General features: G+C 40.0%; 1 protein-coding gene across 1 annotated transcript in view; it reads left to right on the plus strand.

The window, feature by feature from the left end:
- Positions 1–1,855, plus strand: part of LOC129858814 (kelch-like protein 34) — a 2,905-nt gene extending 1,050 nt beyond the window's left edge. The window contains exon 1 of the mRNA XM_055928059.1: positions 1–1,855. This exon is cut by the window's left edge and continues 1,050 nt beyond it. Coding sequence (XP_055784034.1) covers positions 1–747 — 747 coding nt within the window. The 3' untranslated portion in view covers positions 748–1,855.
- Positions 1,856–19,046: the final 17,191 nt, after the last annotated feature.

Consider the following 19,046-nt stretch of genomic DNA (forward strand, 5'->3'; position numbering starts at 1 on the left):
ATGACGACAACTAATCGTGTGTGGCGGTACGATCCTCGCTTTGCATGCTGGGAGGAAGCGGACCCCATGCTGGAGAGGAGATCACAGTTCAGCTGCTGTGTTGTAGACCATGTCATCTACACTATAGGGGGAACACACACACACTCAGACACACACTCCTGCCTGGCCTCAGTGGAGTTCTATGACATGGCAGCAGGCCATTGGAGGAGAGGGATTTCTCTGCCCCGCCCCCTTTATGGCCACGCCTCGGTCACCCTGGGAACTGGAATCCTAATGTCTGGTGGTAGCCATGGCAACCAGGCCCGTACACAGGTCAGTAGCCAGGAGGGTAATCAGGTCAACTGTGAGGTCCTCTTCCTAGATATGGTTGCTAGGGGTGGAGTTTGGGAGAAGCGAGCACCGATGTCCATTGGCCGTTTCGGTCACCGCATGGCAACTGTTGCCGGATGTGTCTACGCGTTACTAGGAATGTACGAGCACTACTGCGATATTGAGCGATATGACTCACTCGCTGACCAGTGGACACGCCTACACCCAGTACTCATTGGCTCGTTTGACTACGGACTGGTGACAACAGCAAATGGGAGGCTGCTGCTGTTCGGAGGCAAGAAATGGCGGGATGGACAGGAAGTGAGCGTAGCAAGTGTTCTAGAATATGACACAGAGAGAGACCGTTGGGCCGAGATCTGTCAGCTAGACACTCCTCTGACTGGAACACAATGTGTTGTGATGGCTCTGTCAGACTAACACTCCTCTGACTGGAACACAATGTGTTGTGATGGCTCTGTCAGACTAACACTCCTCTGACTGGAACACAATTTGTTGTGATGGCTCTGTCAGACTAACACTCCTCTGACTGGAACACAATGTGTTGTGATGGCTCTGTCAGACTAACACTCCTCTGACTGGAACACAATGTGTTGTGATGGCTCTGTCAGAATAACACTCCTCTGACTGGAACACAATATACAGGGAGTAGAATATAACATGGCTATATACAGGGAGTAGAATATAACATGGCTATATACAGGGAGTAGAATATAACATGGCTACAGTGGTTCTTCCTTTAAAAGTTGCGCTGCTATTGCACGTTAGCCATTGTTGCCATTAATGCTAGGTTGTACTAGTTTGACCACCAGAGGGAATCTTAGAGAAGCATTTGACTGTATTAATATTGGCTGGACTAGAGAATAGTTTTTTTGTAAGAATTTTTTTTTTTGTAAGAACATAGTATATGTGATTGATTTAGCTTAATTGATTTGATTAATATTATGGTGTTTCTATTCCAAGAAAAATGAAAAACGAAACCCTCAGGGTTTCCATTAGGAAAATATGGTGCTGTACAACGCTGCACTAAGTGACTGCGAGTGAAGAGGAAAATGATCATAACATTTCCACACCCTAATTGTAGTCTAACCAATACCCAAATGGAGATTCAGTGAAAATTTAAATCTCATTGATTTACCAAGACCAGTCCCCAGGACCAGTCCCCTGCTCAGAGCAGCACGAAACGCTGTTGAAATAGTTGTCCACACACGGGTAGGCTATTGCTTCAAATCCTATTATAACAATTGGATGACTTTGGGTGTTCCAGTAAGCAACTATTTGTTGCCTTCATTAGCCTACTTTATTCTGAAAAATTCATCTGTAACTCTGCCAAGCCTACAAGCAAAGATGAACTGGTGAAGGCCATCAAGATGTTTTGGCTTGAGAAACTGACGATAAAACAATGCAACAAATACATTGATCATCTCAGCAAGGTTTTGCCAGTGGTTGTGGATCTGGGTGAAAGTGCAACTAAAATGTAGCTGAAATGTACTGTACAGTAGTGGAAATAAACATCTGCATTTTGAAAGTTTTTTTTATCGTTATTTTATTAACGAAAGTATAAAGATGTTGTTGAACATATACTGTGTAAAACTTTAGAGTACTTAAGCATTGAATACATTGCAAGTTGGGTGGATTTTCACACCTACAGTTTATTAAACTAATCGTTGGATAACGGAGCAGCTCTCGGAACTCATTAGGAGGCGGATTCTTTCTTCAATACGCTTTAAAATGTCACAATGTCACAAATAATTGAACGCACCCAACATGGGCAGATTAACTTGGTCACAACAGTCAAAAACATGTATTTATTAATTAAAGACCGTCAAAAAGAATGTTGGTACTTATTTGTTTTAATCCAAAACCATTTACGAGTGAATAATCCAATAATAATTGGTATTACACAGCTCTCGGGAACTCATTAAGGGGCGACTTTTATATGAAAATACTGGCAGATCAATTCAGATCAGTTCAGATCAATTCAGATCAGTTCAGATCAGTTCAGATCAATTCAGATCAGTTCAGATCAATTCAGATCAGTTCAGATCAATTCAGATCAGTTCAGATCAATTCAGATCAGGCAGATCAATTAATTCTAAATTAATATCTATGGGGCGTTTTTTGTTAGGGCAAATCTGGTCTGTGAGAATATCTAAGAGGCATTTATATAATTATAAATGCCGGAACTCATTAAGAGGTGGCTTGTATTTTCAATATGCTTTAAATGCCACAATGTCAGAAATAATGCTGATAAATCATCGCTGGACTCTTATTTATTTTTGATCCAAAGCCATGAATTAGTGAGTCACTCAGCTTCGTGTCGACATGGACTCTTTCATTCCGTTTCTTCTTCACATCAGCAAAGAAGGACTCCGTGTTTCAGAAAATCACTTGATATAGAGGGGCTACAGTATCACTCTTTCACACTGTGGTAAATAAAGCCGTTTAGAATGATTTATTTCTGTTTTTATGTAACAGTACTCTTCTTGCGTTGTGTACAATCAATCCTCGACACGAACTCCAACATGTAGCACCAGTCATGGAGATTTATTCTGATAGGAACAGCACAAAATTGCACGTCATGCAATGCACGGCTCACCATCCAACTCTGCACTCACGCACTGTACAAAATATATGAACCCCCCCCACCAGACACAGTAAGTTGCTAGCTAGTACTGGCGGGAATTCTTTACAACCAAAATGCACAACCAATATTCTCCAAAAAACACTGCATCTTATGTGTGATGTTCGAATAACATTTACAAACAAATTTATATTAAATTGTACATTTAAATCATCACTTGGGAGTATAAAAATCACTTTTGATGTACAGTGCTTTGCAACCAACAACTTACCGCTGGTTTGGTGCTTGTTCACTGGGACGATTCTAACTGAAACATCCTCCCTCGTAAGCAAGCTACGCAAACCAGCCAATAAGATGCCATGTTGAGCAGGTGAAGGCAAGACAAAACTAAAACCAAAAACCCATTGGCTTAACAATAAAGTGGCAAGGGGAATCACCAATAAAACCCTGTTACATTTAGAGGGGGAGAAACCAAAAGCTAGTTTTAGAAAACGTCCGATAGATCACCGTCCTACATTTGTGTTTTGTTCATTTGTTACAGTTTGTTATTTATTGGTGGAGATATTTTATTCTGCAATGTTCATTTGACAACCATCCACTTTGTTATATCAGATTTGTTGAATCAATCCCCACGGTCTGCGTTCCATTGAACTCTTTACTGCATTTATTGTAATTGGAATGGCAGACCGTTATAATACTCTGCACAAATCCTACAAATCCATCATCAGTACTGTTCTGTTTGATCTTTATGAGTTCAAGAGCCGATCTGTTATCCAACGATTATTATTATTATTATTAGTATAATATATATTATACATTATAATTATATATATATATATAATATATACATAATAATAATAATAATACATATATACAATAATATATATACATTATAATTATATAAAAGCACCTTAGATATTCTGGGTTTTTATTTACAGTAGTGATGGACAACTGGAGGCATTTTGTTTTTCACAAGCGTAGCAGGCTGTGAATTCTGCAAACATGCCAACCGAACTAAAAAATACATTTTGTTGATTGCTATGGTGAATAATCCAATAACAATTGATAGGACACATAAAAGGAAACATCAAAGAGTTTACCGGAATCCATAAATGAAAACACTGGCAGATCAATCAAATATCCTTGTACAGTAGTAGATCTAATTCAATTTAGAGGATTATAAATTAATATCTAAAGGGCTTTTATACATTTTATAATGCAGGGTTAAATAATACATTCATATATTTGTAGGGGTTGATGCATTTTTGTTGTTGGGGTAAATCTGGTTTTAGATTATTAAGCATTGCATAAATTGCAAGTTTGCCAATTTTGGCCTTTAGGCAACTCTTTACAATAGGACTCAACTCTGATTGACCTCAACATCTACAGTGGTACAAATATATTATTGAATTCGATAAAAAAACTTTTAAAATGTTTACGTTTATTAAGTAATCTTGCTTGTCTCAGAACAGCCTGAAATGGTGCTGAAATAGTTCATTCAAATCAGTTTCAGTAAGCAACGATTTGTTGCCTTCATTAGCCTTCATTAGCCTTCATTAGCCTTCATTAGCCTACTTTATTCTGAAAGAACTCCAGCACAGAGAAAAGAGCCTTTAATAATTAAACAATTAGTAAACAATTCATTAATAATTATTTCAAAATGGAAATTTTGAGCTTACTGTGCAGTCTGACACGTAAACATAGCCTACAGTACATAGGTAACATGCCTAACATGCCTTACTTAGGGGAGAGCCATGTCCAGACTTTCTCGGTGACCTCAAGTACTCATAAACTCTGTCTTTAATGCTTTTTCAGGTTGCAGCAGTCATGGACAGAAACTTCTGAGACACATTATTAATGATAAACACCCAGAGGTTCACTGGTGTCGTGTCTTTACTATCATTAACTGAAGACTGTTAGTTTTTTATCAAAGATTCTCCTTAATTAGTTATTACGCGATCAACTGATTAATAACGTAACTAATTAACTAGGAAGTTGGGGAAAAATATTCAGATTACAAAGTTATCATTTCCTAAAATAACTTTTCAGATATTTTGTCTGATCAATTAGTCTTCAAATTAATGAATTATTTACTTTACCTCACGTTAGTCTCATTCCAAACGTCGTAAATTGTTGGTTATCTGCACGAACCCAGTCTTCACTATGAGTCATCCATACATCAATTGTCTTAAATCATTTATTTATTACTAACTAAGTAATTCACAGAAATGCATGAACAAACAAACAAGGTAAATGTGGTTAAAAGAAATGATAGGAGAATGTGCCCTAGTGGGCTAAACCGGCATCGCGGCTTGTTAGACAAAAGGGGAAGTGGGGGTCGACTAAGAAGTCACTACAGAGTGATAATTATAACAATTGAAATGCTAATCCTTTGCACATGAACGCTTACTCATTCGAGAACAACTGCAATCAATATATATATTTACGCTCAGTGTTTCGTCTTGATCGCTGGTGAAAAGTTTGTTTCTGTTGGAGAGTTTCGTCCTCTCTCTCTCTCTCTGTCGTGGTTATAGTGGGTTGTTCAGAGTGACATTAATTAGTTTCGTTATCGAATGGATGTTTCGGTGGTTGTCGTTCTTCGCATTCAATGATACCGAATCCCTAGCTGCAGACTAGTAATTAATATCAAAGACTTGTTATTATTCTGTCGGTATCGATAGTCTAAGAGTTTAACCACGTGGTATGGTTAACTTCTACTTCATCACAATCCCGGATCCGGGAGCACCCCCATCAGTAAAAAAGCTGACTAGCATAGCCTAGCATAGCGTCACAAGTAAAAACTAGCATCTAAATATCATTAAATCACAAGTCCAAGACACCAGATGAAAGATACACATCTTGTGAATCCAGCCATCATTTCTGATTTTTAAAATGTTTTACAGGGAAGACACAATATGTAAATCTATTAGCTAACCACGATAGCAAAAGACACAACTTTTTTTTCCCACCATTTTTTTCCTGCATAGGTAGCTATCACAAATTCGACCAAATAAATATATAAATAGCACAAATCTTGGTTATACAATGAGAATAGTAGCCAAGCTGCCAACAATATGTCGGGAGAAATCTTGGGATTTCACCTAATCTAATCAGTAACTAATCCTAAACTTGACTAAAAAATACAGGTTGGACAGCAAATGAAAGCTACATTAGTTCTTAATGCAATCGCTGTGTTAGATTTGTAAAATTAACGTTACTACGACATACAGCGTGCGTTAAAGCGAGACCGCACCGAAATTTAAAAAATCGCTGATATAAACTGATATAACTCGGTTTAAAATAACAACATTATGATGTCTTTAACACGTATATCGAATAAAATCAGAGCCGGATATATCTAAGGGCCATAACGGGAGCTTTCTAGAACGCCATCCAGAGGTCCTTTTTGCGTCATGGCGAAGAGAAGAAAGGGGGAACCCCACGTTGCCAGCCCATTTATAAGGCCTCAGATCTGTCTAGCAACTCCAATTCTCACTATCTCGCTGACATCCAGGGGAAGGCATATGCATCTCAACCAATAGAATACATGCAAATTAATAAACCGACCTCAGAACAGCCTGCAGATTTCACATCCTCATAGGAAAATTGCTCCAACTCGAGTTCTGTTTTACTCACAGATATAATTGAAACGGTTTTAGAAACTAGAGAGTGTTTTCTATACAATAGTAATAATAATATGCATATTGTACAGGCAAGAATTGAGTACGAGGCAGTTTAATTTGGGAACGAAATTATTACAAAGGGCAAACAGCACCCCCTATTGAGAAAAGGTTAAAAGATTCAGCAATGGTCTGCAACCTTCAGCCATCTCGTAATTGAGGTAAGCTCGGTCTGCTGATAATTTCTCAAAGTTGGGTTTTATTCGGAATGGCAGAAAAGGGGCTGTCCCAGGATGTCTGACCCTAACTGGGCTCAGGGGTGGTCCTCTGATTTCGTTCAAATCAAAAGGGAATTGTATTTTTCTTCATTAAACAGTCCAAAATCATATTACACAATTATACAAACAGTATCATACTCACTCATTCATTTTATACAACAATTAGATGTAAACCTCATATCTGAGGCTATTATATAAACAGCGGTATGGTAATGTAGCCACACAGTCTCCCATGAGTTTCCCCAAGTTGTAACAAACGGATCAGGTCGCAGCTGGATTCTTCACCAATGTTTTATACTTTCTCCGGAACATGAAATTTGTTCGTACCTCAAGTTCTGTGAGGTGGAAGAAATCTCTTTGTTTTCTATGAAAGTGTACCCTCTGCTATACTGCGTGGCCATGTGTCAGGGTCTTCTACTCAGGAATTTATGACCTCTCTCTGACCACAGCAGCGTAGTTGTAAGGGTCAGGGAGAGGCAGGGAGAGGCGGATGGGGCTTGCTGTACCTAAATAGACCAACGTCATGACACTGGTAAGCCTCATTTGCCTCAGGATCCATCCTAGTTGATAATCTGTGATAATTGATTGAAATTGAATTGATAATCTCCACAGATGGATGTCAGCATGAATGTAGGCTCTGCAAAAACGCATTTGTGTTTTTAGTACACAATTATTGATTTTATTACAAAGTATGCCTACACATTGATAGGCTATATTAAAAAAAACAACGGAAATGCACTGAAACCAAAATACCTTAAGTTTTGGTGATCCTCTCAGCTCTGGCTCATTTTCAAGTCCTCTGGTGGTTACAGTCCTAACCCTGGAACAGGTAACACCATAGATAGAAGCTGGTGGTTACAGTCCTAACCCTGGAACAGGTAACACCATAGGTAGAAGCTGGTGGTTACAGTCCTAACCCTGGAACAGGTAGCACCATAGATAGAAGCTGGTGGTTACAGTCCTAACCCTGGAACGGGTAACACCATATATAGAAGCTGGTGGTTACAGTCCTAACCCTGGAACAGGTAACACCATATATAGAAGCTGGTGGTTACAGTCCTAACCCTGGAACAGGTAACACCATATATAGAAGCTGGTGGTTACAGTCCTAACCCTGGAACAGGTAACACCATAGAAAGAAGCTGGCTTGATAAACTGTTTATTTTGTCTGTTCTCTTTGGTCTCAATGTAATTCTTTTAGATAAATGTCCGTCTGCCCAACGCCGTCTGAACTGTCCGTCTGCCAAGCGCCGCATAAACTGCCCGTCGGTACTGAGCCTTCAAAGCCGCCCGTCTGCAATGAGCCTACAGAGCCGTCCGCCAGACAGGAGCCGCTAGAGCCTTCCGCCAGACAGGAGCCGCTAGAGCATTCCGCCAGACAGGATCAGCAAGAGCCTTCTGCCAGACAGGATCAGCCAGAGCCGTCAGCGAGCCATGACCAGCCAGAGCCGTCATCCAGCCATGACCAGCCAGAGCCGTCATCCAGCCATGACCAGCCAGAGCCGTCATCCAGCCATGACCAGCCAGAGCCGTCATCCAGCCATGACCAGCCAGAGCCGTCATCCAGCCATGACCAGCCAGAGCCGTCATCCAGCCATGACCAACCAGAGCCGTCATCCAGCCATGACCAGCCAGAGCCGTCATCCAGCCATGACCAGCCAGAGCCGTCATCCGGCCATGACCAGCCAGAGTCGTCATCCGGCCATGACCAGCCAGAGCGTCATCCGGCCATGACCAGCCAGAGCCGTCATCCGGCCATGACCAGCCAGAGCCGTCATCCAGCCATGACCAGCCAGAGCCGTCATCCAGCCATGACCAGCCAGAGCCGTCATCCAGCCAGGATCCGCCAGAGCCGTCATCCAGCCAGGATCCGCCAGAGCCATCATCCAGCCAGGATCCGCCAGAGCCGTCATCCAGCCAGGATCCGCCAGAGCCGTCAGCCAGCCAGGATCCGCCAGTCATTCTGGTGTTGCCCCTCATTCTGGTGTTGCCCCTCATTCTGGTGTTGCCCCTCATGCTGGTGTTGCCCCTCATTCTGGTGTTGCCCCCCATTCCGGTGTTGCCCCTCATTCTGGTGTTTGCCCCTCATTCCGGTGTTGCCCCTCATTCTGGTGTTGCCCCTCATTCGGGTGTTGCCCCTCATTCTGGTGTTGCCCCTCATTCTGGTGTTGCCCCTCATTCTGGTGTTGCCCCTCATTCTGGTGCTGCTCCTTATCCTGGTGATGCCCCTTAATTTAGGTGGGGATATTTGGAGGGTGGTCATTGTGAGGGGGATAAAGAAGCGGGGATTTATTATGGTGGGATGGGAACCACGCCCAGAGCCTGAGCCGCCACCGTGGACAGATGCCCACCCAGACCCTCCCCTAGACTTTTGGTGGCGCGTCCGGAGTTCGCACCTTGAGGGGGGGGGGGGGGGTTCTGTCACGTTCCTGACCTGTTTTATGTTATTTTTGTATGTGTTTAGTTGGTCAGGGCGTGAGTTGGGGTGGGCATTCTATGTTTTGTGTTTCTTGTTTAGGTCACTTGTAATTAGCCTTATATGGTTCTCAATCAGGGACAGGTGTTTGACGTTTTCCTCTGATTGAGAACCATATAAAGGTTGGCTGTTCACAATGTTTGTTTGTGGGTGATTGTCTTCCGTGTCTGTGTATGTTGCACCACACGGGACTGTTTCGGTTTGTTCATTCATGTATGTAGTCTGTTCCTGTTCGTGCGTTCTTCGTCTATTTGTAAGTTCTCAAGTCAGGTCTGTCTACATCGTTTATTTGTTTTGTAGTTGATTCAAGTGTTTTTTCGTGTTTTCGTTTTCGTCTTTCAATAAATTCAGTATGTATTCACAACCCGCTGCATTTTGGTCCTCCGATCCTTCTCTCCTCTCCTCGTCCGAGGAGGAGGAAGAGCTAGACACCCGTTACAACTCCGACAATTAATCCACACATAAAACGGCCAACCGAATCGTTTCTAGTCATCTTTCCTCCTTCCAGGCTTTTTCATCGTTTAAATTATATGGTGATCGCATCTAAACTTTCATTATATTACCACGACTACCGGCAAAACAGTTCGTCTTTCTATCACCCACATGGGTATAACCAATGAGGAGATGGCACGTGTGTACCTGCTTCTATAAACCAATGAGGAGATGGCACGTGGGTACCTGCTTCTATAAACCAATGAGGAGATGGGAGAGGCAGGACTTGCAGCGCGATCTGCGTCAGAAATAGGAACAACATCTATTTTAGCCCTTGGTGTCGCAGACGCTCGTTGGCAAGCAGTGTGGGTACAATAATTGAATAACATGGATTTCTAAATTTATTTTGCTACGCTTGCGCACAGTTGCGCAAGACTAGAAAAGTAGCATTAGTTTGTTTTCCTCCTGTATTAAAAACAGATAGACCCGTCTTCAATTTGACCGATTATTAACGTTTTAAAATACCTAAAGTTGTATTACAAAAGTAGTTTGAAATGTTTTGCCAATGTTTATAGGTAATTTTTGAGATATTTTGTAGTGACGTTGCGCAAATTGGAAGCTGTGTTTTTCTAGATCAAACGCGCCAAATAAATGGACAATTTGGATATATATGGACAGAATTATTCAAACAAAAGGACCATTTGTGATGTTTATGGGACATATTGGAGTGCCAACAAAAGAAGCTCATCAAAGGAAAGGCATGATTTATATTTCATTTCTGCGTTTTGTGTTGCGCCTGCAGGGTTGAAATATGCTACACTCTCTTTGTTTACTGTTGTGCTATCATCACATAATAGCATATTATGCTTTCGCCAAAAAGCCTTTTTTAAATCTGACATGTTGGCTGGATTCACAACGAGTGTAGCTTTAATTTGGTATCTTACATGTGTGATTTAATGAAAGTTTGATTTTATAGATTTTTTTTTAATTTGGCGCTCTACATTTTCCCTGGCTATTGGCCAAGTGGGACGCAAGCGTCTAGTCTATCCCAGAGCGGTTTTAAGAGAGAACTTGGGTAAATACAAATGGGGGAATTTCACTTGACATGTGGACTGACGATTTTTGAAAAATAGGCACAGTGGGCTTTTGCTTTCTCTCCCTCTAAAAACAGAAATAAATTATTCTAAATAACAAACTGGCTTTATTTACAAATTAGTAAAAATGTCTCACCCGGCTTTTTCCCCTTTATTCAGATTACAACCGCTCACTTTCGGTTATTTGAAAATGAAATAATCTCCAAAATATCGTTATTTTTTAAACAAGCCATTGAAAGTTGGTTGCAATTTCAGTTCAATCTACCAGAAAAGACAGAACAAATAATATGACAAATTGATTAAAAAACTTGATTGGAACCTTTCTCAAGTGGAAGGGGAAAAGTAAGGAACTTGTCTGTCGGCCCTGCATTAACCTGTTTGGGCTGCAGGCTGAATATTGAAAAAACTGGAAAATGTGTGCACATTTTCAAACGGCCTCCTAAGAAACTTTTTATTTTCCAATATGCATATATTTACTACTGTTGGATAGATAACAGTCTGTAGTTTCTAAAAAGGTTTGAATTGTTTCTCTAAGTCGAACAGAAATATTTTTACAGCCATTTTCCCAGCCGAATTGAGTTTTCCAAAATGCGATGTGTCTCTTTAAGACAGGGGTGTCAAACTCATTCCACGGAGGGCCTTGTGTCTGCAGGTTTTTGGTCTTTCCTTTCAATAAAGCCCTAGACAACCAGGTGTGGGGAGTTCCTAACTAATTAGTGATGTTAATTCATCAATCAAGTACAAGGGTGGAGCGAAAACCCGCAGACACTCGGCCCTCCGTGGAATGAGTTTGACACCTGTGCTTTAAGACCTTCTCTATAAAAGGCCCTTTGACTTAGGACCATAGGGACACGTCACAGGCGTTCGTCAGACTGTAATGCGGAAGTGAGAATTGAAAGGAGTCGAATATCTCGTCCATGGACTGAATAACACACCTTCTTGTGAGACCTGCGCAGTTAAAAAAAAATTCCGGGCGCGAAGGATAATTTGGTCTCGGCTTTTGGAACAAGGTAGATAACGGTGAATATGATGTGTGACTACGATATTATTTGATACATGTCACAAAATCATCCTAAAGTATGTTTTTTCAATATACTTTAATTATATTATTGCAATTTATTCTGGACTTTAGATGTGAAACGACGGAAGATTTTTTTGAAGAAACGCTGTGTAGCGCTGCAATGCTATCGTGCCTGCTAACCAAGGAGGGAAATAATTCGTTCTGGAACCCAACTAAAGACTCTACTGGACATTGGACCCCGTTACAACATTCTGATGGAATATCAAGAAAGATAAGACCCAATTTGGGATGCTTTTTCATATATCTGTCGAACTGTTGCATGCTAACTCTGCTAACTGTGCTAGGCTAGCGCTTGACTAGAATCAATGCTGCCTTATGCTAGCTTATGTTGTTAGCTAATATAACGATATATTGTGTTTTCGCTGTAAAACACTTCAAAAATCGGAAATGTTGGCTTTATTCACACGATATCTGTCTTTCATTAGTTATCCACCATATGTTTTTCTGAAATGTTTTATGAGGTGTAATTAGTAGCCGACGTTGGTGTATGTATTTTCTCTGGCTACTCCCGGCTGGATTCAGACTCTAGCTATGTATTAGCATTTTTGGGTAGCATCAATGTAAAACTGATTTATAGCTAAAATATGCACTTTTTATGAACAAAACATAGATTTATTGTGTAACATGTTATATGACTGTCATCTGAGGTAGTTTTTTCTGGGCTCTTTAGGTTGGTTTTAGTTTATTTCGGTTGGCTTGTGCATGCTACTTCAATCATAATTCATACTTCATAATCATATTCATACGTGTCTGTCCACTTTTGTATTTGGTGGTGAGCTAACATAAATATATGTGGTGTTTTCTCTGTAAAACATTTAAAAAATCGGACATGTTGGCTGGATTGACAAGATGTTTATCTTTCAAATGCTGTATTGGACTTGTTAATGTGTAAAAGTTAAATATTTAAAAAAAATAGATTTTGAATTTCGCGCCCTGCAGCTGTTGTCATTGTCGTACCGAATTCGGGCTTGCAGCCCAAACAGACCAAAATTGGTTAAAGAAAATTGTGATGAATAAAAATAAATAACATTTTAATTTAAGGCCCAAAAAATTGACAGCTGTGCCATATAGATTGCAAAATTGACATGCAATTGTCTGTTTATTTTTAACCTACTGCCTAAAGCCTATGGCTTTAACCTTCTGAATGATTATATGGCTTTAACCTTCTGAATGATTATATGGCTTTAACCTTCTGAATGAATATATGGCTTTAACCTTCTGAATGATTATATGGCTTTAACCTTCTGAATGATTATATGGCTTTAACCTTCTGAATGATTATATGGCTTTAACCTTCTGAATGATTATATGGCTTTAACCTTCTGAATGAATATATGGCTTTAACCTTCTGAATGATTATATGGCTTTAACCTTCTGAATGAATGATTATATGGCTTTAACCTTCTGAATGATTATATGGCTTTAACCTTCTGAATGATTATATGGCTTTAACCTTCTGAATGATTATATGGCTTTAACCTTCTGAATGATTATATGGCTTTAACCTTCTGAATGATTATATGGCTTTAACCTTCTGAATGATTATATGGCTTTAACCTTCTGAATGATTATATGGCTTTAACCTTCTGAATGAATGATTATATGGAAGATAGATAACGCCTCTTAATGAGTTCCGAGAGCCAATCTGTTATCCAACGATTAGTAATATGACTATTATTACTGAATGACAGATCATGGGTCTTGATAAATCAATCAGATTTTTATTTGGAAATGTTAGGACTACTGAAACCCTTAAATACGTTGTCCAAATGAGTTCCGAGAGCCAATCTGTTATCTAACGATTATTAATGTTATTATAATTAACCCTGCATTCTAAATATATAAAAGCATTGTAAACATTGTTTGCATTGATGGGCTACACCTGCTACAGTACGCTTGTGAAAAACAAGTGTTTGTAAACATGTTTTCAAAATGCCTCCATCACTACTGTAAATAAAAACACCATCTTAAAAAAATTCAGATAATACTTGTTTACGTTCTATATTTTAACCACAATGTCACGAATAATTGAACACACACAACATGAGCAGATTAACTTGGCCAAAACAGTCAAAGCATGTATCGTTAACTAACCAGCAAAAGTTTTGGTTGTTGTTGCCTGATGCAACAAAAGCGCCAGAGAAGAGACTCTCAGACTGAAAATGCCTCCATTAGTTGCCACAGTTTAGATCAGCGTTCTTACTCCCCCTTGTGACAGTGTGGTACAATGACAGAATGCCACCAACTACCACTAACAGTCACGGCATATTAAAGAAGAACCACTGTATACACAGGGAGTAGAAGATAACATGGCTATATACAGGGAGTAGTAAATAACATGGCTATATACAGGAAGCAGAAAATAACAAGGCTATATACAGGGAGTAGTAAATAAAATGGCTATATACAGGGAGTATAAAATTACATGGCAACATACAGGGAGTAGAAAATAACATGGCAACATACAGGGAGTAGAATATAACATGACTATATACAGGGAGTAGAATATAGCATGGCTATATACAGGAAGTAGAATATAACATGGCTATATACAGGAAGTAGAATATAACATGGCTATATACAGGAAGTAGAATATAACATGACTATATACAGGAAGTATAATATAACATGGCTATATACAGGAAGTAGAATACAACATGACTATATACAGGGAGTAGAATATAACATCGCTATATACAGGAAGTAGAATATAACATGACTATATACAGGAAGTAGAATATAACATGGCTATATACAGGAAGTATAATATAACATGGCTATATACAGGAAGTAGAATATAACATGACTATATACAGGAAGTAGAATATAACATGGCTATATACAGGAAGTAGAATATAACATGACTATATACAGGAAGTATAATATAACATGGCTATATACAGGAAGTAGAATACAACATGACTATATACAGGGAGTAGAATATAACATCGCTATATACAGGAAGTAGAATATAACATGACTATATACAGGAAGTAGAATATAACATGGCTATATACAGGAAGTATAATATAACATGACTATATACAGGAAGTATAATATAACATGGCTATATACAGGAAGTAGAATACAACATGACTATATACAGGAAGTAGAATATAACATGACTATATACAGGAAGTAGAATATAACATGGCTATATACAGGAAGTAGAATATAACATCGCTATATACAGGAAGTAGAATATAACATGACTATATACAGGAAGTATAATATAACATGGCTATATACAGGAAGTAGAATACAACATGACTACATACAGGGAGTAGAATATAACATCGCTATATACAGGAAGTAGAATATAACATGACTATATACAGGAAGTAGAATATAACATGGCTATATACAGGAAGTATAATATAACATGGCTATATACAGGAAGTAGAATACAACATGACTATATACAGGGAGTATAATATAACATGGCTATATACAGGAAGTAGAATATAACATGGCTATATACAGGAAGTAGAATATAACATGACTATATACAGGAAGTATAATATAACATGGCTATATACAGTGTTGTGACGTATTATTGTCAATGTGATGACATGCTATTTATCGAATAATTAACTGTGTTTATAATTACGTGATTATCTTAATCAGTTAACCATTAACTCAGTAACCTGGCGCCCAATTTATCTCAAAGAATATCAGAATACCGATTTCATAGCAGTCACTAATTAATTAATTTCCTCATCAGTCTCATTCTGAACGTCACATAATTCGTAAATCTGCACAAACCCGGGTCTCACTAATCATTCTGTACCACACAAATTGAGTTGATTATTTATTTCCTAACAAACTAAATGATAACATGAGATACACATACGCAAACAGTCTAGGTTATTAGTAGAAAGAGGAGGAAGGGAAGCGCTACTAAGGTACACAATAGTACATGTTTGTAGACAGAAGGTGCTCTTTGGTAAAACGGGTAAATTGGTCATCAAAAAGAAAGGAGGACCAAGGCACTCTTCATATAATTAATCAAAAGGCCTTCATTAGTATGTCATGTTCAATAGAAACAAAGTTTAAAAATCCGACGCGGATTTCGGCTGCATGGCCTTCGTCAGGGAATACAAAGAAATAATACAATGTCCTCTTTTGAACAGATTTTCCAATTAGCCCAATTAGAAGAGGGAGTGGTTACAAAACTGATTGGACAACACCTAGTAAGCAGTAATATACACATTAAAAGGTGAAATACTGTACCTATGTTATCATAAAAATACAACTCCAAGCTAGAAGTAGCAGAACACTTAGAAAGGTAGTTCTAACCTTAAATACGACTGGGAGAAGTGTCTAGAATAAGACGGCAGTATATTACATAGTCCACTAGAACACAGCAAAACATGAACAACAACAGTCTAAACATAGCTGAGGGCAATACAGCAAAATGTCCACTAGAGGACTGCAAATGGACCCATCACGACCCTACAGGAAGGCTGAGAAATCTATACCTTCATTTAAACCAGGGTACTTAGTGGCCTGTAGTTTGTAAATCCATATCTTCATTTAAACCAGGGTATTTAGTGGCCTGTAGTTTGTAAATCCATATCTTCATTTAAACCAGGGTACTTAGTGGCCTGTAGTTTGTAAATCCATATCTTCATTTAAACCAGGGTATTTAGTGGCCTGTAGTTTGTAATCCATATCTTCATTTAAACCAGGGTACATAGTGGCCTGTAGTTTGTAAATCCATATCTTCATTTAAACCAGGGTATTTAGTGGCCTGTAGTTTGTAAATCCATATCTTCATTTAAACCAGGGTACTTAGTGGCCTGTAGTTTGTAAATCCATATCTTTATTTAAACCAGGGTACTTAGTGGCCTGTAGTTTGTAAATCCATATCTTCATTTAAACCAGGGTACTTAGTGGCCTGTAGTTTGTAAATCCATATCTTCATTTAAACCAGGGTACTTAGTGGCCTGTAGTTTGTAAATCCATATCTTCATTTAAACCAGGGTACTTAGTGGCCTGTAGTTTGTAAATCCATATCTTCATTTAAACCAGGGTACTTAGTGGCCTGTAGTTTGTAAATCCATATCTTCATTTAAACCAGGGTATTTAGTGGCCTGTAGTTTGTAAATCCATATCTTCATTTAAACCAGGGTATTCCAATTCTCTAGGTCCTCCATTCCCGAACCCGAAGCCCCCTGTCCCAAGCAGGAAAGACCATCTCTAGGTCCTCCATTCCCGAACCCGAAGCCCCCTGTCCCAAGCAGGAAAGACCATCTCTAGGTCCTCCATTCCCGAACCCGAAGCCCCCTGTCCCAAGCAGGAAAGACCATCTCTAGGTCCTCCATTCCCGAACCCGAAGCCCCCTGTCCCAAGCAGGAAAGACCATCTCTAGGTCCTCCATTCCCGAACCCGAAGCCCCCTGTCCCAAGCAGGAAAGACCATCTCTAGGTCCAACCCCCTGTCCCAAGCAGGAAAGACCATCTCTAGGTCCTCCATTCCCGAACCCGAAGCCCCCTGTCCCAAGCAGGAAAGACCATCTCTAGGTCCTCCATTCCCGAACCCGAAGCCCCCTGTCCCAAGCAGGAAAGACCATGAAGACGTGTTGGCTTCAGGTGCAACTTGCTATTGAGGAAATGTAAGATAACTCAATGTCATATTAAGAGTAAGTGACATGAAACGAAGCTTATACAGGCAATCTATTCAATGTATTTTATAAAGCCCTTCTTACATCAGCTGATATCTCAAAGTGCTGTACAGAAACCCAGCCTAAAACCCCAAACAGCAAGCAATGCAGGTGTAGAAGCACAGCGGCTAGGAAAAACTCCCTAGAAAGGCCAAAACCTAGGAAGAAACCTAGAGAGGAACCAGGCTCTGAGGGGTGGCCAGTCCTCTTCTGGCTGTGCCGGGTGGAGATTATAAGAGTACATGGCCATTAAGGCCAGATTGTTCTTCAAGATGTTTAAATGTTCATAGATGACCAGCAGGGTCAAATAATAATCACAGTGGTAATATATGGTGCAATAGTTCAGGACTACATGCCAGTTGGCTCTTCATTGCTGAGCATTTAGAGGTTGAGACAGTAGGTCCGGTAGAGAAACAGGATCAAACAGCAGGTCTGGGACAAGGTAGTGCCTCCGGTGAGCCATAAGCAGGTCAGGTTTCCATAGACACAGACAGAAACAGCAGAGACTGGATCAGCAGCGCGACCAGGTGGACTAGTGACAGGGATAGCCTGGAGTCATCAGGCCAGGTAATCCGGAGGTTCTACAGCTCAGGTCCTGCATCCTTTATTTAATTTGTGCAGACTAAGTCCTAGAGGTTTTGTAACTTCACATGATTTAGCGTATTTGTCAGTCCAGATCTGAATATCTGATATCCTTAGTGTCCTTTAGTGGACACTGTTTGTTCTTTTCCAAAGAATGTTCTACTACAAGGATGTGATCAGGTTGACACTTCCAAAGATAATCACTGAATGTCCTACTCCAAGGATGTGATCAGGTTGACACTTCCAAAGATAATCACTGAATGTCCTACTCCAAGGATGTGATCAGGTTGACACAAGAACACAGTTCACACACACCACATATTGTGAGGTTAAGTATGTTGAGCAGTTGGGAAAATGAAGTCTGCTGCGTGGTTGTCCACACACACACACACACACACTTAATTTAGGTTAGTGTGTATTCAAGGCTTTGTCATTAAAATAATACAGTGTCTATCTTTCAGATCTGCCAACCAGGCTGGCAGGGTGACAGGTGACCGTGCTTCCACTATGCTGTTCCAGGCCTGGAGTGGCACGCTGGAACTTCCAGAGGCTTGTAGACCTGAAGCGTGACGTGTGACGTGGTCCAGGTAATTATCACACACATGTATACTCACTCACTCTGTTTTGTTGTAGAATCATTTTCAATTAAGAAAAATAATTTCCCTCTCTTTTAGGTCTGACACCCCTTTTAGCTCAACCACAGTCCTCACAGCGACAGTCGTCTGCCCCTGTACCTGCTACATCGGCCGCGACAGGTGATACAGGTAATTATCCCATACTGTACATGTAAACACACATGCATACTGTCCCTCACTTGGGGCTCCCTCAATGTGAACAAGACAAAGGAGCTGATCGTGGACTACAGGAAAAGGAGGGCCAAACAGGCCACCATTAACATCGACAGGGC

Source organism: Salvelinus fontinalis, chromosome 7 (genome assembly GCF_029448725.1).
Source record: "Salvelinus fontinalis isolate EN_2023a chromosome 7, ASM2944872v1, whole genome shotgun sequence".
Classification (NCBI taxonomy): domain Eukaryota; kingdom Metazoa; phylum Chordata; class Actinopteri; order Salmoniformes; family Salmonidae; genus Salvelinus; species Salvelinus fontinalis.